At 43.5% G+C, this 26,338-nt stretch overlaps 1 protein-coding gene across 1 annotated transcript; it reads left to right on the forward strand.

Annotated features, from left to right (window-relative positions):
• sec63 (SEC63 homolog, protein translocation regulator) lies at positions 1 to 25,988 on the forward strand. Its single transcript, XM_034699097.1, has 20 exons — positions 1 to 294; positions 2,094 to 2,193; positions 6,734 to 6,848; positions 7,072 to 7,184; positions 7,288 to 7,349; positions 7,676 to 7,734; positions 7,950 to 8,000; positions 9,818 to 9,926; positions 10,061 to 10,155; positions 10,245 to 10,377; positions 18,491 to 18,583; positions 18,667 to 18,812; positions 20,092 to 20,239; positions 20,419 to 20,501; positions 20,699 to 20,767; positions 20,869 to 21,024; positions 21,119 to 21,289; positions 21,387 to 21,587; positions 22,073 to 22,177; positions 23,548 to 25,988. The coding sequence occupies exons 1-20, from the start codon at positions 171 to 173 to the stop codon at positions 23,683 to 23,685; spliced, it is 2,271 nt and encodes a 756-aa protein (XP_034554988.1). The 5' UTR covers positions 1 to 170; the 3' UTR covers positions 23,686 to 25,988.
• The last annotated feature ends 350 nt before the right edge of the window (positions 25,989 to 26,338 follow it).

Consider the following 26,338-nt stretch of genomic DNA (forward strand, 5'->3'; position numbering starts at 1 on the left):
AACGCTTAATCATCTGCGGTCGAAGAAGAAAAAGAACCACGTACACCTATGTTCAGAGCTCTCTTGATGCTAGCTGGCTAGCTAGCTAAGGTCTGTCAAGTCGCACACATTGGGCTCCAAGGGGGAAGCGCAGCGGTGGAGAAGAAGGGAGATCTGAGCGCCGCGACGAAATGGCCGGCCAACAGTTCCAGTACGATGACAGCGGCAACACCTTCTTCTACTTCCTCACGTCCTTCGTGGGACTGATTGTGATCCCGGCCACATATTACCTCTGGCCCCGGGATCAGAATGCTGGTAAGGCCCGATGCCTGGCTCACTGCTAACTAAGTCTCACAGTGTTCACACAGTTAGCTCACTAGCTTTACTAATCACCTACAGTGTGGCTGTGCACCTGTTTAACCTCTCTCATATCCTGGTAATACTCCGTGTTTGTTTGGATAAGCATGAAGCTAAATGCTGGCTAGTTGAGCTAACATCAGCGGATCATTGTAGCCCTGTCACCATGTCTCCTTATCTCTGCACAGTTTGTCAACAAATGAGCAGATCTCTCTCAGGTTATGAAACATCTGCTAACAAACTTTACACAGCTGGGTTCAACTACCAGACAGGTTTACAGAGGTTAATGGTTAATAATGCTAACAGCTGTTTTATTGTATTGTTACTCAACTCAACTTTATTTATAATGCACCTTTCATACATACAAACGTGCAGCCTAAAGTGCTTCACAGAATAACAGAGAGACAGAAAACAACAGCTATGGTACAATTATAAATGAAATACTTTAAAATAAAATAAAATCAATACAGTAAAATTAATAAAATAAGTAATAGTGGAAAGAGAAGTTAAAAATAAGGTAGAGTTAACAAGATCAGATGAATACTAAAAATAAATAGATACATAAATAATTAAATAAGATAAATATATGTTAAAGCAATGATTCAAATAATAAAAACAATAATAATTTATTTATTTATAATCTTTATTTAACCAGGAAATGCTGATTGAGATTAAAAACCTCTTTTCAAAGAGAGTCCTGGCCAAGATGGGCAGCAGTACAGTTACAGAATACAAATAGCAGACGTATACAACAGCTACACAACAAATAGAAAGACAGAAAAACAGCATGAGTGACATTTAAAGAAAACACCTCCAGACAGATGCTTCAGCCTCCAAGTAATTTAAGGATCGCTTAAAAGCATTCAAAGTTTCAGATCCTTTTGTAAGGCATTCCAGGTGGAGGGAGCAGCAAACCTGAAGGCCTTTTTTCCAAGTTCAGTCCTGACCCTTGGAACACGTAAGCATAATAAAATAATAATGCAGTCCTGGGCGAAACATAAATTACTCCACATTAAAAGCTAGATTAAAAAGGTAAGTCTCAAGTTTACTTTTAAAAACACCCAGAGAGCTCGCCGTTTTGATGTCCAGAGGCAGAGAGTTCCAAAGCTTAAGGGTGTAAAAACAGAAAGCTCTCTGGCCCGGTGCTTCTGTGAGACACACGAGGAACGTTTAAAAGGGAAGCATTCGAGGACCTCAGTGATCGAGCTGGAACTTAAAATGACAGGAGATCAGTGATGTATGGAGGAGCGAGGCTGTTAAGAGCTTTAAAAACAAGTAAAATAACTTTAAATCAATTCTAAAAGAAACAGGGAGCCAGTGCAGAGTTTTTAAAAGAGGAGTTATGTGATCAGATTTCTTGGAGTTAAAACTCTGGCAGCAGCGTTGTGAAGAAGCTGCAGTTTTCTGATAGATTTTTTTGGGCAAACCAGTGAAAAGGGAGTTGCAGTAGTCGATGCGGCTTGTGATAAAAGCATGAATTAAAATTTCAGCATCTTTCTGGACTTATGCAATGTTTCTTAGATGATAACATAATTTAAACAGGAGTTAGCTGACTAAATCCTGCAGTGTACAAAGTCTAATATCATAATGCAATCCACATTTTTCAGCTGAGTGAAGGAACCTCGTGACTTCCAGTGCTTTGCAAGCACATTTACAATAACCCTGTTCTCTCTGATAGCAGTAATCCCTCTTTGATTGATATTGCATCATGTTATATGTAAGCAATGTGTCTCTGTGTCTGTCCTCTCTTCCCACAGAACAACTGCGTCTGAAGAGCCTGAGGAGGGTACATGGCAGGTGTTTGTGGTACCGGCTCAGGCTGATGAAGTCACAGCAGAGCATTGTCCCAACACTAAAGTGAGTCCTGAGATTTGAGTTTCACACAATGTACAGGCTGATGTTTGTGGAGGAAATGTATCTGTAGGTAGTAGTGTGTGCTGCACAGTATATCTAAAATTCACCGCCACTGCGATATCAACATGCCCGATATACATATTGCAAAAGACTACTTGAACTGCAATAAACTGTACTCTGTGTGCCATGCATTCACCCTCTGCATGACAATGTATTTGGCCAATCAGATGGAGCCCTACTGCCTAGGGGTGGGAATCGAAAACCGGATCCGACTTAGAAACGGTTCCAATCGATCAATTCTATTGGAAATGTACACCTCAAATGTTACAGATTCTTCTTAACGATTAATTTCCCAGCATGACGTCACGTCACATCGCAGTACATTGCATTACGTCACACACTCTGCAACGCAGAACACCTAGGTGCAAATACCTCAAATATGCTGAAGTATATGTCGACTCGGTGTTGAAGCTTGGGGTTCGCGTTGGGCCGAAGTGGAGAGGGGTTTCAGGGGAGGCGAACCCCCGCCTACCTCTCGCCTTTCAGAGTCAGGACGCTTTCCCTCAGGCTCCAGGGGCCACGTCCGGACTTACACGGCTGAAAATGAGGCACCGAGAGCGGGTAAAATACCTCCGCGATGACCCCTGGAGGAAAAGCGTTTTTTTCCTCTCAAAATTCAAAGTCTTTTCATCCAGGCTCGAGGGGCCACGTCCAGACTCACACGGCCGAGAATGAGGTCAACCTATTGTTCAGTATGTTCAAGTTGAATATGTTCAGTCCTTTGCAGACATAATTTTGGAAAAAATTAAATGGTTCCTTTTGGTGCGGAAGACTGTGTAGTAGGGATGCGAATTTACCGTAATCCTTGTAATTGATTACTCGAATTTCCTAATGGACGATTACTTGAGTACTCGCAATTATTTTTTTTAAACCGTAAACAAAAATAAGTAAATAAAAGTCTGTTGGACACGGACCTACCAGACCAGAATTGTAGTGAGTTCTGCTGGCTTTTCTTCACACATCTTTTCCACTCTTGTAGTTGTTGTTCTCTGTGATGGTAGCTCGTACTCCGGCTCTTTGAAGCCTTCTCCTTCCACAAAACTTAATGGGAGCATACCTCCAGTTACCATTTTGGTTATTAGCAGGCTAATCTTCTCCGCTCTGGTTTCGTCACAACAACGTGTGTTAACAGGGCGAGCAAAAGACGTGATGCGAGACTGCCTGTTATCCGTCTCCGCTGTTTTCTCCTTGTGCTTTGAGCGCATGTGGTCAAGCATCCAACTAGTATTTCTATGGTCTGTAAGTTTAACGCCACATATCTTGCACTGCACATTAACTTCATTGTTTTTTCGAAGTACTTCCAGACATTACTTTATTTAACTGACATATCACAGATGTCGCAGACGGTTCTGTGTTTGTTGTGCTTTCGCTTTCGGTGGAATGATATGTCCCTAGAGAGTTGCCGTAGCTGCCGTAAAACAGTTGTTTTTGCTGAAATCTGGCTCAGTGTGTACTAAAAGCTGAAGCCGTGGCCGGAGAAGTCATACGTTGATATCCCGTTAATTATTTTCCTACCTAGTACATTCAGTTAGGCGAAAACAAAAAGCACATGGTCACACATGTAACGTTGTATGAGTTCAAGTTATAAAAGTTAGTAGTTACCAAATGCTATTCGAATAATGGGGTCAACGGCAAGTACTCGAGTAATCGTACCCATCCCTACTGTGTAGAACTACTTTTTCTCCCCTCAAAACATTACTCAGGAATCGTTTGGAGAACTGATAAGGAATTGGATTGATAAGCAGAAACGACAATGGCATTGACATTGATAAAATCTTATCAATTCCCACCCCTACTACTGCCCCCTACGCCCACGATGATAACATTTTTCATGACGAAAACAATCCTACGACGAGCTAAACCGCATCATTGATAACAAAAACGAACGTATGTTTAGTTTTTGTTGACAAGATGAAAACTTAAGTGGCGGACCGTCTGAGATCTTTTTTCCCCCAGTGTCTCTATAAGTTACTCCCTGTCTGGGGTCTATGCTAGCAGCAAATCCAAAGCAGAAATACATTAACGTTGTATACTTAAGTATTTGTTTATTTATCGGAAGTCACACCGTCATCGCAATATTCAACAACGTTATCGCATACCGCATGTTTTCCTAATATCGTGCAGCCCTAGTAGGTAGCCACTTCAATAGATAAAGAAGCTCTAACTAGAGATGCACTGATCCGATCCTGGTATCGGATATCGGCCAGATCGGACTCAAAAAGCTAGATCGTATATCGGTGACAAGGGGCCGATATGTAGTGCCGATCCATATGGCAGATCTATTCCTCTCAGTTCTATGCTTTTCTGTGTTTACAACAGCCATGTGCATCTCCTACGTCATCAGCAACGGTTGGTCTGTGCATTTTTGCCCGGTGGAGCATGATGGAGGATAACTACAGAGGCTCTGCAGTTTAGGTGCATGTCACTCTTCTTTTGCTAACAACTCTGCCGGAAACTTGCAACATGTGCAGTTGTTATGTTTCGACGGATGGCAGTCGCGCTGAAAAACATAATGGGAGCCCAAAGGAGGAAGTTTACGTCAGCTGTAGCCGACTGCAAAGAAGGAAGAAACCTTCTATTAATTGATTAAAGGGTGGAAAAACAGACAGGTTATTGGACAAAGTCAGAAAAGCCTGAAGTTGCCAAAACATGATTCTATCCTCACATTAAGGAATAGAGATTGTCAAATCAATACCGGGATCGGATCCGCTAGTATCGGTATCAGCAAATACCAAAGCCCAGGTATCGATATCGGTATCTTTGAAGTATACCTCCTTCGCTCCCTTCTTCTTTTGTTGTAACAATCTGGTGTTTGGGTGGGACTCGCCTGAGTTGTTTGTATTGACAAAGCTCAGTCCTCCTCCGTCTGTTTACTGCTTGACTAAGTGTGTTTCCAGCTGGACGGAGATGTTGTCACTGCGGTGTGAAGATAAGGCAAAGGCCACTCTGTCCATCCGGAGCCTAAATGTGTGGAACTGGGTCAGTCTTGGCACCAGTTTGCAGAGAGCTCTCTCTGTTTTGAGTGCAGGTGCTGTAAACATGAAGCTGCACTGTTTAACATTTCTATTAACATGACGCTGTTTTTGCAGTGTTGTTTATTCACCGTGTGTGTGTGTGCACGAGGATGGAGAGATGGGTGTTCATGTGGAGCTCAGTGTGTTCTCTCTAGGGATGTAATGATTAAAGATTTTGGTGGAACGATTATTGTAATAATAATAATAATAATATAGTAATAACTGGTATTTATATAGCGCCTTTCAAGAAACCCAAGGTCGCTTCACAGGGTCAGGTAGGGGGTCTGGGGGGAAAGGCTTAAAAGTGTCCAGGGTTGGGGCGCTGCGGATGTTAGGGGAGAGTGTTCCACAGAGTGGGGGCTGCCACACTGAATGCTATGTCTTCAAAAGTCTGAAGTTTAGTTTGGGGGATGGAGAGGAGACCCAGGTATGAAGACCGTAAGTTGTTGATGGAGGAGGTCAGCCAGGTATTTGGGGGGGGAGCCAAGGGCATGTAGTGATTTGTAGGTGAGGGGGAGGAGTTTATAGGTGATGCGGTACTTTACAGGGAGCCAATGGAGGTGAATGAGAGTGGGGGTGATGTGCTGCGTGAGGAAATAATCACGGTTTTACGATTATCCCGTACTTTTAAACGACGGAGAAACTCCGCACAGGTGTCACTCTCAATATTTTCCTTTACAAGTTGCGCCAAACATAAAGTACTGGTCCCTTTTTGACAGAGACATCAGAAAAACTCGGTGTAGCTGCGCCTTCACGATTCGATTAACCGTGACACTTTTAAACGCTGTTAATAGTGAAACCAGTTAATCCCGACATCCCTAGTTCTCTCGCTCATCTTCATCAACGTTCTCTGTGTTAGTGTCTCTCTCTTCTGTCTAGTCCATTTCTGTCTCCTTCCATCCACTCTTCTTTTTTCCTCTCAGAACTCATAAATTCTTCATTTGTCTGGTTCCACTTGTGACTAAAGCTGGAGGAAGCTTTCACATATTTATCAACCAGAAGGACGGATCAAAATGTTTGATCTCTGCATCCTGTAGGAAAACAGATCATCTTATTCCATCATCACATCTGTATCATAACAAAAAGCTTTATTCTAAATTTCTAGCATGAGTTTTTTTTTTTTTCTCCGAGTCGAGCATCTCAGACATATCAGGGATACAGAGAGGTTGTCATGGCAACAGATGCTGCAGAGCAGGCCATAGGGTTTTGCCATTGTCATGGAAACAAGTTCAACTTTGAGCATAAATACCAAACAAAACAATGTAGGACCCTCACCCTTCCCCCCTGGCTTTATGCAGCTCCTAAAAACACTGCTCCATAAGTCTATAGAAGACATCCACTGTGATATATTCACAGCTTTAAGAACACAGTTTGTTCTGCAGAATATCTTGACAGATCTGTCCCTGTCTCCAGAGAACAAAAGCAGACATTAATGTGTCTATTCTTCCTCCTTCTGTTGTCTTTTCCAGGAAAGCAGCTTTGTTATTCGGCTGGGCTGTGTTCCTCCTCTTAGCCTACAAAGTGTCCAAGCTGGACAGAGAATACCAGGAGTATAACCCATATGAAGTCCTCAACTTGGACCCGGTAAGCACACACACACACGTAATACACACAGTCTGCTGATTCCTAGAAAGCTCCTGTTGTCCCTGAAGACTCTTCTTTTAATGTGCACAAGATATTAAAGCCGTAACTTCTGCAGGATGAAAAAACAAAGAGAGAGAAATATCATCTGTCACGACTTTTGAGACGACACGCTGCTCTCTATTTTTGGCGCTATCTGAAGATTGAAATGTATTTCTGTCTCCAGGGTGCATCACTTTCAGAAATCAAGAAGCAATACCGTGTACTGTCGCTCAAGTACCATCCTGACAAAGGTGGTAATGAGGCCACATTCATGAGGATTGCCAAAGCTTATGCTGCGTAAGTGTCACACTCGGGGTCTTGGTTTTCGAAGCAGTAAATCAAAAGTATAATCTGCTGCGGTGCATCAGTTCACCCTTTAACCGTCTCTCTCTCCCCGCAGTCTGACCAACGAACAGTCACGGCAAAACTGGGAAATATACGGCAACCCAGATGGTCCAGGAGGTGAGTGAGGCTCCAGTAAAATCCCCACATTATGAATGATTCGTTTATTTGTTGACAAAGCCGTCTGCGCTTGATGCGGATGAGTCAGAAAATTCCTGGACGTGTGAAACAATGGGAGGATTAATTGAAACGTGACGGTTCATTCATTCCAGCAAGAGCTGACACCCCAAAGCCTTCCGTGAACGAGCGTCTCCCTCGTTCGCAGACACTCGTTCTGTGGCTGTGAATAATTCATGTTCTCCGGGCAATAGAAATAACAGTGTTTTTACAGATTTTGGTCACTGCCAACAAACGCTCTGTTGCATCTTAATGTCTCCCTTTTCTAGCAACCAGCTTTGGTATCGCTCTGCCTGCCTGGATTGTTGACCAGAAGAACTCCATGCTGGTACATGTTGATTCATTTTGTCTGTCTCTTAACCTTTAAGCCTTCCTGGATCCACTTGAAGTGTGTTGTTTTTGAGTAACAGCATGCCAGCGTCATCAAAAAAACCTCAAGACTATAACATGAAACCACATGTGCCATTTAAAACCTCAACATTTGCCAGCTTTATATGTCTTTATGGGTTTAATTAACAACTTGTCTCTTGTTTTCCTCGTTAGGTGCTGCTAGTTTATGGACTAGCCTTCATGGTCATCCTTCCTGTGGTTGTGGTAAGTCCCTCACATGTTCCCAAACCAAATCCTGCACATAACATTAGTGACAATCTATTTAATATGTCTTCTAAACACAATCCAAAACCACTTTAGACAGCCATCCGTCTCAGCAGATGTGTGTTTAACATGAGTCTGGTCCTGCTGGAGGTTTCTGCCTGTCAAAGGAAGTTTGTCCTTGCCTCTGTAACTTTCTAAATACTGCAAAGTGCTCTGCTCATGGTGGATTAAGATGAGATCAGACTGAGTCCTGTCTGTAAGATGAGTCTGGATCTGATCCTGTCTTAGTGTTGGGTCTTTATTAATGATCTAACATAGAGTACGTCTAGACCTGCTCTGTTTGTGAAGAGTCTTGAGATAATGTTTGTTGTGATTTGGCGCTATATAAATAAAGATTGATTGAGTGACCTTTATATAGCACACAGAGATAGCAACCTGCATGTTCAATAAGTTAATTGCTATCTGTTATTGCTAGCTGATGACTTTCAGGTAACACAACCAATAAAGACCTTAGACTGTATAAATAATGGACGTAGTAGCCGTGATGTCACTCATCTGTTCCTGAGCGCTGTTTTGAAGCCAATCGTCGGTGACAGCCATATTGGAAATGCTGAACTCAACCAAACATGGGCTGTTTTCCAAACCTCCTACTATACTAGCAGTATACTAGTACTAGTACTGATTTGACCAAAATCCAGTATGCAGTATGTGAACAAGAGCAAAGTCTGGAGTATGCCAAAACTCCCCGGATGTTGTACTGATTTGGGAAAATGTCACAGTACTGTTTCCCATAATGCACAGCGCTTGTTCCACTTTTTCTCTTCTTTTTTTTGACAGGGGGAACTCAGTTTTTAATGTGCTGTGAAAATTATTAAATTCCATATAAACCACTTCCTGACTTTTTAAATCACACGTGATGATAAAGAAGCAGTTTCGCTATCAGCTTGGACGTTGTTTACTTCCGCTTTCTGAAACTGGAAATTCAGTGACGTCTGGCTCAGCATGCTGCAGAACAGATCCAACAGAACAGTCATACTACATACTAAATTCAAACGCAGTATGTAGTAGGCAGTACATACCGCCTACTACATTCGTAGGTAGTATGTAGCAGGCCGTTTCGAAAACAGCCTTAGTGTGAGGTAAAGAGGCGGGGTTTGAGCCTCCTAGCTAAAAGCAACAGTGTTCCTGCCTGTCAGTCAAGTCAGTCATGTCCTTATTTGGGCAAAACTTGTAAAAGTAATACTTCTGAACCGTTGTGTTATAAAAAAATTCACCCCCCGTACAGTCTGTGCCGATAGAGAGATTAGCTCCGTAGACCCAAGCCGTTTTTTGAACCAGGCTGTTAACATGTTTATTAATGCTGCAAAGATCGTCTTCTTTGAATTGGTGTGCATGTGGCTTCTGGTGTTTCTGCGGCCAGCCTCAAGTGGATGCTCGATGTTGCAGTTTATAACACTTCTGCATGGGCTTCATAGTTTGAGACTGCTTGATAAAGACAGAAAGAGTCCTCACAGATGCCTCTCCCTTTAGTTATTCACCAAAGACACAGCTGATGACTAAATACTGACATTTGATTTAAAAGGGGCTCATTCTGTTCAACAGCTGTTGTAACTATAACACCCACAGACCCATGGCTGGAAGTCGACACTTAAAAGGGTCACAGTACGAACCTTAACACTGGAGCCTACATCCCTAACATTTGTCTGACTGACCAGTAATGCTTTGCAGATTCACAAAGCAGGGTGACAATGTCTAATTGTTAAGTTGGGTAAACGTGCATCCCTTTAAGAGACTCTCTTGTTCTTCCTTTCTTACAGGGCACATGGTGGTACCGCTCCATCCGATACAGCGGAGACCAGATCCTCATCAACACCACGCAGCTCTTCATGCACTTTATGTACAAGACACCCAACATGAACATGAAGCGTGAGTTTAGACATCTCTACTGTGTATATTTAAAAGCTAAAGGTCAAGTGAAACAAGCTGACTTCCCCATCATGAGTCAGGTTTGTAAATCTAAACATCTCCTCATCTGTTGTATCTCATCCGTCCCCCTCCAGGGTTAGCCATGGTGTTGACAGCAGCGTTTGAGTTCGACCCTCGCAGCAACAAAGAAGCCACCATCCGACCCACAGACAACATTGAAGTGCCACAGGTAAAAGCAGACATCGACACAGAGTGAAACTCACATACCTGTATACTTTAAACATGTGTGGTAAACATCTCTCCTGGTGTGTGTGACAGCTGATCAGGGAGTTGGGAAACATCAACGTGAAGAAGAAGGAGCCTCCGTTCTGCTATCCTTACAGCCTGAAGGCCAGAGTGTTGGTGCTCGCTCACTTGGCACGCATGGATGTGTCAGAGGAGTTAGATGAAGGTAGGAAACTGAGATTGAAAAGAACTGGCTTTATGATTATAACTGTGGGAAGGTTTTATGTACGAGATGTAGGGCTGGGCGATAATTCGATAACGATAATTAGCGCGATATAATATGTCTCAATAAAAATATAAGAAATGTTTGATAAACACTGTGGGAGACTATCACTCCGCCTGTAACTCTTGGTAAACTTAAAAGAGAGTGCACTACTCAAAACAATACTCTACCAAACTAATACTAAAATTTAAGTTGAATTATGCAAATTAGCTAACTCTGTGAAAAATAAGAATGAACTAAAATTTCACAAAATCTCATCTTACACAAAAGACCTGCTTCCTGTTAGCGCTGTCAAAAATTATGGATTGAAGAAGCTAATCAGAGAAACTAAATCCAGATCCAAGCTAACAAAGTGTCTGGTGTCTTCAAATTTCACCCAGGGGCAAATATCTGCCTTTAAATGTACAGTCATGGCCAAAAGTTTTGAGAATGGCACAACTACTAATTTTCACAAAGTCTGCTGCTTCAGTTTTTATAATGGCAATTTGCATATACTCCAGAATGTTATGAGGAGTGATCAGCTCAACTGCAATTAATTGCAAAGTCCCTCTTTGCCTTGAAAATGAACTTTATCACCAAAAACACATTTCCACTGCATTTCAGCCCTGCCACAAAAGGACCAGCTAACATCATTTCAATGACACACAGGTGTCACACACATTAACACAGGTGTGGGTGTTGGTGAGGACAAGGCTGGCGATCAATCTGTCATGATTGAGTGACTGGACACTTCAAAAGGAAGATGGTGCATGACACCATTGTTCCTCATCTGTTAGCCATGGTTACCTGCAAGGAAACACGTGCAGCTATCATTGCATTGCACAAAAAGGGCCTAACAGGGAAGTTTATAGCAGCAAGTAAGATTGCACCTCAGTCAACCGTCTATCGAATTATCAAGAACTTCAAGGAGAGAGGTTCAATTGTTGCCAAACAGGCTCCAGGGCGCCCAAGAAAGTCCAGCAAGCGCCAGGACCATCTCCTGAAGGTGTTACAGCTGCGGGATCGGGCCACCACCAGTGCAGAGCTTGCTCAGGAATGGCAGCAGGCAGGTGTGAGTGCATCTGCACGCACAGTGAGGCGAAGACTTTTGGAGGAAGGCCTGGTGTCAAGGAGGGCAGCAAAGAAGCCACTTCTCTCCAGTAAAAACATCAGGGACAGACTGATATTCTGCAGAAGGTACAGGGACTGGACTGCTGAGGACTGGGGTAAAGTCATTTTCTCTGATGAATCCCCTTTCCGATTGTTTGGGGCATCTGGAGGAAGGCTTGTTCGGAGATCCAAGATGGCGCCACGGACGGTCGCCCTGGTACTGCGCTCTCTCGTACTTGTTGCGTTTTTCTCTTTTCTTGTATCTTTATGCTCCGCTTCTCTGGTTTCTTTTACCAGAGAAGAACTTGTTAACATTGGACAGTCCTCTGCCGAACTTTTTACACCGGTTTTCATTGAACCTTTAAGTTACACAGAGATTCTTGCTGGTGGAGCCGCAGCTCTCTATGGTCTTTGCCGGAGACGCCGGCGCCGGGGCAAGCGAGCAGGCGTGCTCGTCAGACTGAGACAGCGGGGGTTACGCAGTGCGCTCCCGTCCGTTCACCTGGCGAATGTCCGCTCCCTGGCAAACAAGATGGATGAACTGCTGCTCCTCAACTCAAGAAACACGGACTTTTGCAGATCCGCCGCCCTGTGTTTCACTGAAACCTGGCTCAGTGAACACATCCCAGACAGCTCGCTGCACTTACCGGACTTTCAGCTCCACAGAGCGGACCGCGTAAAGGAACTCTCTGGGAAGGCGAGAGGAGGCGGAATCTGTTTCTACATAAACGAAGGTTGGTGTACAGATACCACAGTGTTGAAGAAGTCATGCAGTCCAAATCTGGAGACTCTTTTCATAAACTGCAAACCCTTCTATTCGCCGCGGGAGTTCTCCTCCTTTATTCTGGTCGGCGTCTACATCCCACCTCAGGCCTGCGTAACGGAGGCGTTACAGCACCTGGCTGACCAGATTACAGACGCGGAGAAAAAACATCCTGACTCTCTGCTCATCATTCTCGGGGATTTTAACAGAGCAAATTTAACCCACGAACTACCTAAATACAGACAACATATTAAGTGTCCCACCAGGGAGTCTAACACTCTGGACCACTGCTACACAGTAATAAAGGACTCATATCGCTCTGTCCCCCGTGCAGCTTTAGGACTATCTGATCACTGTCTGATTCATCTCATCCCGACCTACAGGCAGAAGTTAAAAACGGCTAAGCCTGTAGTTAGGACTGTGAAGAAGTGGACGGAGGAGTCAAAGCAGGAGTTACAAGCCTGCTTTGATTGCACTGATTGGAGTGTTTTTGAAGCTGCATCAGGAAACCTCAATGAACTCACTGACACTGTGACTTCATACATCAACTTCTGTGAGGACATGTGTGTGCAGACCAGGACCTTCTGCACATACAACAACAATAAGCCCTGGTTCACACCTCAACTGAGGAAGCTGCGTCAGGCCAAAGAAGAGGCCTACAGGAGTGGGGACCGGGACCTGTTCAAGCAGGCCAGAAACAAACTGACGAGGGGGATCAAGGTAGCTAAGAGGAGCTACACTGAGAAGTTAAAACAGAGCTTCTCTGCCAACGACCCCTCAGAAGTTTGGAGAGGCCTGCGTGAAGTTACAAGCTACAGGAGACCCTCCCCCCACCCTGAAGGTAACAAAAGACTAGCTGACGACCTGAACAGCTTCTACTGCAGGTTTTCACACCCCACACCCGAACACTCTGATTTACCTGGCCCCCCCACAAGCCCCTCCCCACCCCCCCCTGACCCCCCACCTGCGCTGACGATCTGTGAAGATGAGGTAATCCAGCTCTTCCAGAGACAAAAGACCAAGAAGGCTCCAGGACCAGACGGCGTGTCCCCCTCCTGCCTGAGAGTCTGTGCCGAGCAGCTGGCCCCCATCTTCACAAAGATCTTCAACACATCGCTGGAGCTGTGTGAAGTGCCCTCATGCTTCAAAAGCTCCACCATCATCCCAGTCCCAAAGAAACCCACCATCACAGGACTCAATGACTACAGGCCCGTCGCCCTGACGTCTGTGGTCATGAAGTCCTTCGAGAGACTAGTGTTGAGCCACCTGAAAGACATCACAGGCCCCCTGCTGGACCCCCTGCAGTTTGCCTATCGGGCAAACAGGTCGGTGGAGGATGCAGTCAATATGGGTCTGAACTACATCCTGCATCACCTGGACTCCCCCAGGACCTACGCTAGGATCCTGTTTGTGGACTTCAGCTCTGCGTTCAACACCATCATACCAGACATCCTGCACCAGAAACTCACCCAGCTCACAGTGCCGGCCTCCATCTGTCAGTGGATCACCAACTTCCTGACGGACAGGAGACAGCAGGTGAGGCTGGGGAGCATCAAATCCAGCACCCGGACCATCAGCACTGGCGCCCCACAGGGATGTGTTCTCTCCCCACTGCTCTTCTCCCTCTACACCAATGACTGCACCTCAGGAGACCCCTCGGTGAAACTCCTGAAGTTTGCAGACGACACCACCGTCATCGGTCTCATCCAGGACGGAGACGAGTCTGCTTACAGACAGGAGGTGGAACAGCTGGCCCTCTGGTGTAGTCAGAACCATCTGGAGCTGAACCCGCTCAAGACGGTAGAGATGACAGTGGACTTCAGGAGAAGCCCCCCCCCACTCCCCCCCCTCACCATCCTGAACAGCACTGTGTCTACTGTGGACTCTTTCAGGTTCCTGGGATCCACTATTTCCCGGGACCTGAGGTGGACCTCCCACATAGACACAATCAGAAAAAAGGCCCAGCAGAGGATGTACTTCCTGCGTCAGCTCAGGAAGTTCAACCTGCCTCAGGAGCTGCTGATCATGTTCTACACCTCCATCATCCAGTCTGTTCTGTGTACCTCCATCACTGTCTGGTTTGGCTCTGCAACCAAACTAGACAAACAGACTGCAGCGGACTATAAGGACTGCAGAGAAAATCATCGGTGTCGACCTGCCCCCCATCCAGGACTTGTACCGGTCCCGGGCCAGGAAACGGGCAGGGAGCATTACCGCTGACCCCTCACACCCTGGACACAAATTCTTCAAACTCCTCCCCTCCGGCAGGCGCTACAGATCACTGTGCGCCAAAACAACCCGCCATAAGAACAGTTTCTTCCCCCAGGCTGTCACTCTGATGAACACTAAACCATAACAGTGTCATACCTGTCAGATAAATACTCTCTGTAAATATACATGTAGATATACAATGCAACAATTCTCAAGCAGAATTCCATATTTCTATTTTTTGTATTATTTAACTTCTATTTTATAATGTAAAACTACCTCTGCAACTCACCACTGCACTTTATCATATTATTTTAGCCTGTACATATTAGTCAAGCTATTTGTTGTTTCTTTGTATTTATAGCTAAGGTTATTGTTATTATATTTTCATTTTATTTTTTATTGTAGTTCTTATTCTTATTCCTATTCTTATGCCTTGTACAAAGAGAGCACAGTTTACCAAAGTCAAATTCCTTGTGTGTTCAAGCATACTTGGCGAATAAAGCTGATTCTGATTCTGATTCTGAGAAGACGAGGTGAGCGCTACCATCAGTCCTGTCTCTTGCCAACAGTGAAGCATCCTGAGACCATTCATGTGTGGGGTTGCTTTTTGGTCAAGGGAGTGGGCTCTCTCACAGTCTTGCCTAAAAACACAGCCATGAATAAAGAATGGTACCAGAACGTCCTCCGAGAGCAACTTCTCCCAACCATCCAAGGGCAGTTTGGTGATGAAGAATGCCTTTTCCAGCATGATGGAGCACCTTGCCATAAAGCAAAAGTCATAACAAAGAGGCTCGGGGAAGAAAACATTAAGATTTTGGGCCCTTGGCCAGGAAACTCTCCAGATCTTAATCCCATTGAGAACTTGTGGTCAATCCTCAAGAGGCTGGCGGACAATCAAAAACCCACAAATTCTGACAAACTCCAAGCATTGATTATGCAAGAATGGACTGCCATCAGTCAGGATTTGGTCCAGAAGTTGATTGACAGCATGCCAGGGAGAATTGCAGAGGTCTTGAAAAAGAAGGGTCAACACTGCAAATATTGACTTATCGCATGAATTCTGTGTAATTCTCAATAAAAGCTTTTGATACTTATGAAATGCTTCTAATTGTATTTCATTATACCATAGAAACATCTGACAAAAACACCTAAAAACCCTGAAGCAGCAGACTTTGTGAAAATGTAATATTTGTGTCATTCTCAAAACTTTTGGCCATGACTGTAAAGGAAATAATGATTTAATAATTATTGTGATAATTATCAATATCGACTGATATGAAAACATTTATCACAATAACATCTTTTTCAATATCGCCCAACTCTAACGAGATGATGTTTAGTGAGCGGGTGTTTATGCAAAGTCTTCTTATCTTATTCGATTTATTTGTAAAGGGACCATGTACAATATTTAACATAAATGTCACCATCTGATGCATTGTACCAGAGTTAGCTTAAAGCTAATTTACATCTGCAGTCCCTTGGCAGGTCACAATTAAAAGTAGAACCCTCGACAGGGTGAGCAAGTACGCCAACGCAAAGCAGAGGGTTAACCCTAACCCTAAGGTTGTTTTTGACCATGATGGCTCGAATATTCATTCTCTTTTTAAAAATCGAAGAGTTAATGAGAATATTATCTCATTTTAAAAGTACAATTTTCATCAGTGTCTGGTTGTAATATGATATTCCTGCCAGACGGTGGCTATAGAGCATCTTAAATCTGTTTGCTAACCCCATTAAGAAACAGAAGAAGAAGAATGCTGACTGTATTAAATAGCAAAAGAAGAAGAAAACATTAGCGACAGTCGTCTGAAATAAGGGTTTAGTGTTGCGATTACGAATAATTGCCGGTTAGATGCCTGTGACTATCCGAAAGTATTTTGGCTTGAAATGCTCATCCCTACTGGTCACTAACTAAAGATGTAAAACAAGTTGATCCAAAATACTGATATAAAGACGATTTTATTTTGTTAAAAAGTTGTTGCTTTTTGGGGGAGTTATATTTTTGGGGGCATTTTTTACTTTTATTGATATGATAGCTGAAAAGAGACAGGAAATATGAGGAGCAGAGAGAGGGGGAAGACATGCAGGAAATGGTCGAGGCCCAGAGTCGAACCAGCGAATGTGTGACAAGGACTATAACCTATGTATACACTACCAGTCAAAAGTTTGGACACACCTTCTCATTCTATGGGTTTTATTTATTTGAATTATTTTCAACATTGTAGATTAATACTGAAGACATCAAAACTATGAAATAATCTGGTTTTGCCATAATCTGGATTACAACAGAAGTCAAATAGGGCTTTCCATTGTGTACTAACCCTACCTCTGAACAACACAACTGATGGTCTCAAACACATTAAGAAGGCAAGTCATTCTACAAATGAACTCTTGACAAGGCTCATGTTAATTAGAAACGATTCCAGGAGACCACTTCATGAAGCAGACTGAGAGAATACCAAGAGTGTGCAAAGCTGTCATGAAGGAAAAAGGGGGCTACTTTACAGAATCTAAAATATAAAACATATTCTGGTTTGTTTAACACTTTTTTTGTTAATTAAATAATTCCACATATGTTCTTTCATAGTTTTGATGTCTTCAGTATTAATCTACAGTGTTTCAAATAATTAAAATAAATACAAAACCTTGAATGAGAAGGTGTTTCCAAACTTTTGACTGGTAGTGTATATGTGTGCCTAAGCCACTTGGCCAACTGCACCCCATAATTCATCATTATTTATATATACAGCTAAAAAATAATCCCTCTGATTCTGGGGTCGGTAATGATTCAATATCAACATATTCAGCATCAGCATCCTTTAGGGATGAATAAACACTAAACTGCACTTTTAAGTCATGATCAAGTGCAAACCTAAATGTGCTTATTTGTTCTAAATCCCATCAAACTGAACTTTACAACTGAAGGTGAAATTAGATTAGATGAACAGAACTTCTGCAGGAATATTCATGTTGACATTTCTGTCCTCATTCAGCTCTCCTTCTTCTCTTAACTCCGATGCTGAAACATCTTAAAACAGAAAGGAGGCCAATGTCACAACTTTTACCATAGTTGACATTATCACTTCTGCTCATGGTTAAAGTGACTTAGTACAGATCAGCAGCTTAGAGCTCACAGTTCTGCCGTTGTTGCCTGGATTGCAGGACAGGATATTGCTCCACTTTCCCCTCTCAGCGATGGTTGGGGCTCAGTAGCTGCTCAGGCTGCTCTCACATCTCTGCTCAATAACTATCATTATATCCCCAATCTCAAGACCGGCCTTAGAAACGTTTTTGCCACAGTGTCAACAGGCAGAGGTTAAATGCATCACTGCTGCTGCTCACTTTCGGTCCTGAAAGCTACTTTTAAATGTCTAAGTGAAGTTTGTAAGGAGAATTATTTTCTCTCAAAACAAAGACAACATTTTTCATCACCTTCCCTTTGTGTCAGAACACAGTGTCATTAGCTGTTTGTTTAATTAGCTCCGTGTTAGCTGTTTCAACAGAAACTTCTGCGGTCAGGAACTGCTTCTTTGATCGCCTGAAAAAAGGAACAGAAACAACTGCACAAGCTGTTTAAAGTCACAAGATGAATACACAAGCCTTCTTGGTTTAATGTTAACACGCCTACACAGGGGGAAGGCTGCATACTTATCTAGAACGAGCTGTTTAAATGAGGTTTGAGTTTTTCCTCTGTTTGAAAAACTGAAGATTCTTGGCAAGTTGTGTTGCTTTGGTGTAAGCTAACTCTGAGCTGCAGCGTTGGCAGACACACAAGTGTTTCTCTGAAGAGGGAATAAATATTGAGGAAATTAATTCCGTGCACTTTTCAGTGTGAATAAAGACGCTGAAGTGTTTGATGAGGTTTTCTAAAAATCTGAGGTGGAGGACAGTATTCTGCTATTAGCTGTATGCTGTAAGTTCTTCAAATAAATGATATGATAAGAAGAGCCTTAAACATGTTATTCACAAGATGTATGTGTGTTTGATTTCCAGATCAGAGGTTTGTGACGAGGAAGAGTCCAGCTCTCCTCCAGGAGATGATCAACGTGGGCTGTCAGCTCACCATGATGGCTAACAGCAGAGGAGGTAAACACCTTCATCACTTTGAAAGTCTCAGAAGCCTCAGTTCACATGATAACTGTTTTGCCCTCTTGTTCATGTGCCTGCAGGTTTCCACGCTCCTCGACTGGTAACCATCGAGAACTGCATGAAGCTGACCCAGATGATCGTTCAGGGTCTGCAGGAGTCGAAGTCTCCTCTGCTGCAGCTGCCCCACTTTGAGGAGGAGCACCTCCGCTACTGTATCTCTAAGAAGGTAAGTACAGCGTGCACATGCACATGTACTTTCTACTGACGCTGTTCAGGCAAGGCAAGGCAGCTTTATTTGTGTAGCTCATTTCATACACGAGGGCAACTCAGTGTGCTTTACATTAAAACATTAAAAGCTTTGGAAACATTCAGACAGGCATAAAAGAACACAATTAAAATGACAAATATAATAAAACGGAAAAGAAAAGGATAATTAGAAATATATTAAAAAATAACATTAGAATTTGCATTTAAAGTGAGTTAAAATAAGCTAAGATAGGAAGGCAAATGTAAAAATGTCTTAGTCTTTGATTTAAAAGAGGTGAGAGTTGGAGCAGACCTACAGCTTTCCATAGCATGGCTCCAACTCATCCAGAACACAGCAGCTAGAATCCTGATGCATACAAGAAAATATGATCATATCACCCCGGTTCACAAAACACTTCACTGGCTCCCCGTTCAATACAGAATCCATTTCAAAACCCTACTATTAGTCCATAAAGCACTCAATGGTTCAGCTCCCCAGTACATCTTTGACTTACTCAGTGTATAACCCGACCAGGATCCTTAGGTCAGCAGGTGGAAGTCTTTTAAATGTACCCAGAGTCAGAACAAAGTCCGGTGAAGGGGCCTTTAGTTACTGTGGTCCATCATTTTGGAACAAACTGCCTGCTGACCTCAGGTCCATCACAACTGTCTCCACTTTTAAAAAAAAAAACATATTTATTCTCTCAAGCGTATGAATGATATGATGACTGTTTTGACTGGATGCATGTGCAGCAACAACTGCAGTTTGTTTGATTGCTGTGTCTGATGTATGTTGGGTGTATCTATTGTTTCTCTGTTTTTATTTATTCTATTTGGAAAAATGTCTTTATGTTTTTAATTATCCATGTAAAGCACATTGAACTTACGTATGATGAAATGGGCTTTATAAATAAAATTGCTATTGCTATTTCAGGGAGTGTGTTCAAGATATGTGGTGCATACTGACTAAACGCTGCTTCACCATGTTTCTTTCTGACTCTCGGGACTGAAAGCAGACCAGTACCTGATGACCTCAGAGGTCGAGATGGTTCATACAGTAGCAGCAGATCAGCAATGTATTTAGGGCCTAAACCATTCAGTGCTTTATAAACCTAAACCTAAAGTCTATTCTCCGACAGACAGGAAGCCAGTGTAGAGATCTAAGAACTGGAGTGATCTACTTTTTAGAGAGAAGAAGAGGAAGTGTGTGCGTGGTGTGTGGCTGAGTTTCAGCAGTTCACGTCTTCATTGTTCTTCAGTATAAAGTTCGGAGCCTGCAGGACCTGGTCAGCCTCAAGGACTCGGACAGACGCAGCATGCTGCGTTTCCTCGGGGAGGAGAAGTACGATGAGGTCATGGCTGTGCTGGGCAGCTTCCCTCATGTCACCATGGACACCAAACTGCAGGGTCAGTGTGAAAATACACACACAAACGAACACGTGTTGTGCTAAACTTAACCAGCAGCGTCAGACAAATGCATTCTGTGCGTCACTGCGTGCAGTTTGGGAAATGTGTGTAGACTTTTTGTAGTTCTGCTTCTCTCTTTGGGTTCTAAAAGGTTTATTTCTGTCTCTGTGTTTTTATAGTCCTTGATGATGAAGACAGCAATAACATCACAGCCGGATCCATCGTCACAGTAACCGTCACCTTAACAAGAAAACGAATGTCGGTAAGGAATGATTGTAATTTGAAACTATTGGACTTAAACAAGTGAGTTACTGCAGAGAAGCTTCTGTGAATGAATGTTTTAATTCATTATGGAGGCACACTTCCAAAGATGACCACTAGAGTGTGCTGTTGACTGCATATATTGTTGTAGAGCCTGGAAGTAGACCATCTACATCTGTGTACTGTGTGTGTGTGTAGGAGGTGTTTGAAAAGGAGCAGGAGTCTACGCCGTGCCCAGCCGAGGAGGCGTCCACTACAGAGGAAACGGTGAGGAAACAGAGCAACTCAGAGCTGTGAAGACGACACGAGAATTGAAACGGTCTAAGATGATGTATTTTTAATTGACCTTATTTCATCTGTGTGCAAAGCAAGGAGACTCGAGTAAAGCCAAAACAAAAGTGTGGCAGAACAAGAGCAAAGGAGCAAAGAAGACAGCCAAGTCCAAGAAGAAAAAATTAACCAAGAAGAAGGCCACTCCTGCTCCTGCCAAAACTAAGCAGGCCAACGGCAACGTGGCAGGCAATGTGAGAGTCCAAGCTCAGCTCTGTGCGTCTAACATCACACGATAAATGAACGACCCTGCATCTTTAATACTTGTGTTTGATGTTGATTTCACAGGAAGTAGTGGCGGCAGCAGCAGCTGCGAAAGAGGAAGACGACGAGGTGTCAGACAAGGGCAGCGACTCAGAAGAGGGCGAAGCCAACAAGGACTCTCCCAGCGAGAGGGACGAAGACAGCGACAAGCAGAGCGACACAGAGGTGGACGAGATGGGCGGCGATGACGAAGAGGTCAGAGGAGGATACAATTACATTTAAGTACAATGTTGGTTTTTGTCTTCCACTGTGAGACGAACCTCTTCCCCCTTTTTCCACCCCTGCCTGTCAGGAGTGGGAGGCGTTGCAGCAGAGCATCCAGCGGCGAGAGCGAGCCCTGCTGGAGACCAAGTCAAAGGTGACGCACCCGGTCTACAGCCTCTACTTCCCCGAGGAAAAGCACGAGTGGTGGTGGCTCTACATCGCCGACCGCAGAGATCAAACCCTCGTCTCCATGCCTTACCATGTGTGCACACTAAAAGACACAGAAGAGGTACGTTCATGTGTGTGTATGAATCAACCTGCTTGCACAATACAGTCCCAGCACTGCAGGAGCAATAAAAGGCTGTGATTGGCTTTAGATTTATCACATGACCATCCAGTGTAGACACTTGTCACTGTTGTGGACGGTGCTCAAAGATCTTGTCTCCCCAATTTGGAGATATTTTGGATTTCTGTGTGTTACTTTGGCGGCGTGTAAAACCTGAGGTTTACAAGACTGTTGAAGATGAGTTGCTTAACTTCCTTTCTGTCAAAGTTATCCCCCCTTTGACCGGCAACAGTTTACAGTTAGTCTATCAATTGGACAAATCCTTCTCCTCTGTCCTGTGTTCATGTGCTGGATTCTTTAATTTGACCAATCCAGCCACAACATGCTGTTATAGCACACTTATAAGACAGAGCATTGACCTTCTGTGAGCGCTCTTTTGATTGGATTTTACAGCCTTCTGTGTGTGTTTTGTGTGTTATTGTTTCCAGGTGGAGCTGAAGTTTCCAGCCCCCTCCAAAACAGGAAATTACCAATATTCAGTCATCCTCCGTTCAGACTCCTACCTTGGACTGGACCAGATCAAACCACTCAAGGTAACAGGAAGTCTGTGTGTTTGCACGCAAATGTGTGTTATGATTGTTTAAAGGAGGCCTGCTGCTTATACTGTTTATAGACATAATGCATCACATTATACTCATTCATATCAATCAATCTTTATTATATAGCGCCAAATCACAATAGCAGGTCTAGACCAGACTCTATGTTAAATTATTAACAAAGACCCAACATCAAGACAGGATCAGATCCAGTCTCATCTTACAGACAGGACTCAGTCTGATCTCATCTTAATCCACCATGAGCAGAGAACTTTGCAGCATTTAGCAAGTTACAGCGGCGAGGACAAACTTCCTTTAACAGGCAGAAACCTCCAGCAGGACCAGACTCATGTTAGACACACATCTGCTGAGGCTGTATTGGGGTTGGAAAGAGGGATAGAGGAGATGAAGAGAGAGAGAGAGAGGTGATAGTGGTGAGACAGAGAGTAGTAGTTACGAGCTCTTACGACGGTCTGGACTCTGAACTGCAACATCCTCTCTGATTATTTCAAGTTGATCAAAAGTACGAAACATCTTAAGATAATACTTTGTTGATCCCCGGGGGAAAATTAGGTTTTTGGGCAACACAAACATAGTAGCAAGACTAGTACAAGAATAATAGAGCACAAATATTTTAAAAAATGTTATAAAATAAAAATGAAAATAAGAAAATTTAAAGGTATACACAAATTTACTCATGGTATGAATAGTTGTAATTATACAGTGAAATTCCAGGGTGATAAAAAAAAACTGCACAGTGAGGCAGCTGAGGTGCAATATAATAAATGTATATGGATATGTAGACATGTCTGTATACAGAGATAGAGAATAGTAAAGAGTACTCTGTACTAATAAAATTATTAGTTGTAATAGATTATAATAAAATATAATATAATCATTGTCAGACCATCTGAAAGTCTTGAAATGTGTAGAGTAATGTACCCTCAAACTAGGATAAATCAAGGTTTTGACACAGAGCTCTTGACGTTAATAGCCTCAAACGCCAAACATTAAAGTGACCCCACCACGGCAGCTGCTTGTGGCTTTGTCAAGCAGTGAGAATTTTGTACCTGGAGCACACTTTTTGCTGACAAGTGAAAAATGGATGCTGCAACCTGGGAAAATATTGTGGTTATTGAACGTCAGATGGTCCCACACTGACATTTAAGCCTCGTTATCGCCTCAGTGTTTGTCAGAACCAGTGATCTATCCTTAACTTGTCATCATCTCTCCTTCATCATGGAAAAAACGTTGATGATGAACATTAATCGCCATACCTTTTGTAAACCATATTCACACTGATAAACACTTAATGAGCGTTGACTTTCACGTGTTGAAATGTGTGCGTCTATCTCCTGTTTCCACAGCTCGAGGTCCACGAGGCCAAGGCCATGTTAGACAACCACCCGCAGTGGGACATCCCCGACACGGAGGAGGAGGACGAGGAGCAGGAGGACAGCGACGGCATCGAGGAGAGCGAAGAAGACGACGAGGACAACGACTGAGCGCGGACACACGCAAATACACACACATGCTCCGCCCCGCCCCCGCCCCCCTCCCTGTCCCCCATGGACCGGCCACTCACCCACTCCTGACCCTTACAACAGCACTCGAGCAGCAAACGTGGAGCGTGGTACACACACACACAAACACAGACACACACACACACACACACACAGACACACACAGAAACAGCAGGGACAGTTTCTACACCCAGAGTCCCTTCCTCCATTTTCTCTTTACAATGACATGGACGGTGGCCCCGCCCTTCCACTTCCTGTTTTCTACAGAGACTTGTTCATTACGACTTCTGCTGCTGGAGTGGAAGTGAATTCTGTGAATACTTACCCAGGCCTGATTGTGCAACTGGATGCAAATGTGAGTGTGTGTGTGTGTGCTACAGTATGGGTGAATGGTGTGTGTGTGCGTGTGTGTGTGTGTGTGTTTGTAGCCTTGTATGTGTTTGTACAGGTATGAAATATTGACACACTGTGGACTGGAGGGACCTGCTGTTGGGGCTCTTTTTCTTGGTGTGTGGGGGAGAGCGGATGTATAACAGCTAATCCTGCAAATATTAACAAGAACACAAAGATTTCCACGTGGAAGTCACGACACCGACCTCGCTCCTAATTTTAAAAATCACTCAGCACCAATGTTTTCCACACCAATGATACTTTCTATTGTACACTCAAAAACTGCAGACGTTGCGAGCTTTATAGCCCCGCTCACATCCGAGTCAATCATTGGGTTGTTCGCTCCTCTCAGCACACAGGAACACGGTTGAGTCTCCTTTTATTCCTTTGCTTTAATTCTGCCGTCACACTAGCCGGTCTCTCGTCTGTCACTGTGCTCACTGTCCGATGAAGGAGATGCTCTGTTCTGCCGGCGTGATCGACTCCGCGCCGTTTACCTGACTGAGAAAACTGGCGGACCTTAAAAGAAAATCCACGACCTTGCAGTGTTAAGATAATTCAGCTCGTGCATTCGGACACGTTAAAGTTGTGATTTTCAGTCTTCTGAAGAGGCTCGGATCATGAGATGAATACTTCATTGCAGCGTTTTAGGAAAGTGACAAACTTTCTCTTCATATATGATTTTTTTATTTTACAATTGTAGCACATTCCAGTGTAAAATCATTGTCCAAAAAAGGCCTTACGATACAACTGAAATACCACAACATACAAGTCTGTGGGTGCTATGCACCAGTGTTTCTTGGGAGAGCAGAAAAAACTCAGTTTGATTTCTTCTGTGTTTGTAAAGATCTTCAGTGTTTCACTTTCTGTTTCAGTTTAGAGTTTCATGATAACCTTAGCAGCTCAGTCTTGGATTACATATCACGGACCTACAAACGCTGACACTTCTAATGAGTATAAACTTGGTCTAATGAGAGGATTAGCAGGCTTGTGTGATGTTTGACCGGTCCTGTCTTTAAGGGATTGGTTTGCGAGGCCCCTGATGCTCAAACTCAAATATTCTGTAGGTAATTGAGGCGTTGGACGAGATGTATTCGGTCTTTCCAGCCGTTAAAGCAGACCTAGCGTTAGAGTTTGTGACTAAACTGCCTTTCAGGTGGACGGTTTTTCTCTCAACCAAATCTCCAGGAGTCATTTTTAAATTGTTCATGTCTGCGGTTTAAAAAGCAGTCCTGGCTGACCAAGTAAACCCCCTCCTCTAGAACTCTTGTGTATCTTTTGTGTTTCCGATTGTTCTAACACATATAATACGTACGTGTTTGTCTCGTTTTGTTCCATGCTAACTCTTTTTTTTTTCACCTCCGTTACAAATCATGAGTGCAAAAAGAATCTGAGCTTCCTCCTGTGGCTCTGTGGGCTCTCACTCGATGTCAAAGAAATGACTAATCTCTCAACGTAAATCTCCACTGTAGATTTTTCTTCTGTTACACAGCTCTTCTTACAGTGTGATGATGGTGTTGGAGACACGCTCACCAGACACCACATACACATGCTTACATGCGCACACACACTATACCCTCCTGTAATTGTGTTGAAGGCAGGTGTATGCTAACAGGTTATATTATACTCTGAGTATTTATCGCTCTGCAATAGAATGTAGCATCAGTGATTTACGCTGTGTGGAAAAAAAACAAAAACTGCAGTGAGGTTAAATACGACACCATCTCTCCCGTGACAGACCTTGTCCAGGCGACTGGCCGGCAGGCCGCCTCAGTTTGGACAAACTACCCAATGACTATCTTTCTGCCACTTTTGTTTACAAAGGAACTGTCATTGTAAATGGAAAAATATATTATTTGTATTTAAAATCATTTCAAATAAAACCTTTTAAATGAGATGTTGCCATTTTCTTCCCCTGAGAAAATCTGATTGGCTGAGGAGCTGGTTCAAGTGTGTGCCCCGTTTGTGGAGGCTATAGTCCTCGTTACAGAAGAAGAAAGAAGAAAGGTACTTTATTAATCCCCAGGGGGGAAATTCAATTTTTTCACTCATGCTATTTTTTGGGCATGCTACACATACAAAATGCACACACATGCAGTGAACATGCTTAGGGAGAGATGTCAGAGTGAGGATGCTGCCGTCAACCAGCGCAGTTGGGGGTTCGGTGCCTTGCTCAAGGGCACCTCGGCAGTGCCCAGGCAAGTGAACCAGCACCTCTCCAGCCACCAGTCCACTTGCCAAAATT

The sequence above is a fragment of the Notolabrus celidotus genome, chromosome 13 (assembly GCF_009762535.1).
Source record: "Notolabrus celidotus isolate fNotCel1 chromosome 13, fNotCel1.pri, whole genome shotgun sequence".
NCBI classification, from domain to species: domain Eukaryota; kingdom Metazoa; phylum Chordata; class Actinopteri; order Labriformes; family Labridae; genus Notolabrus; species Notolabrus celidotus.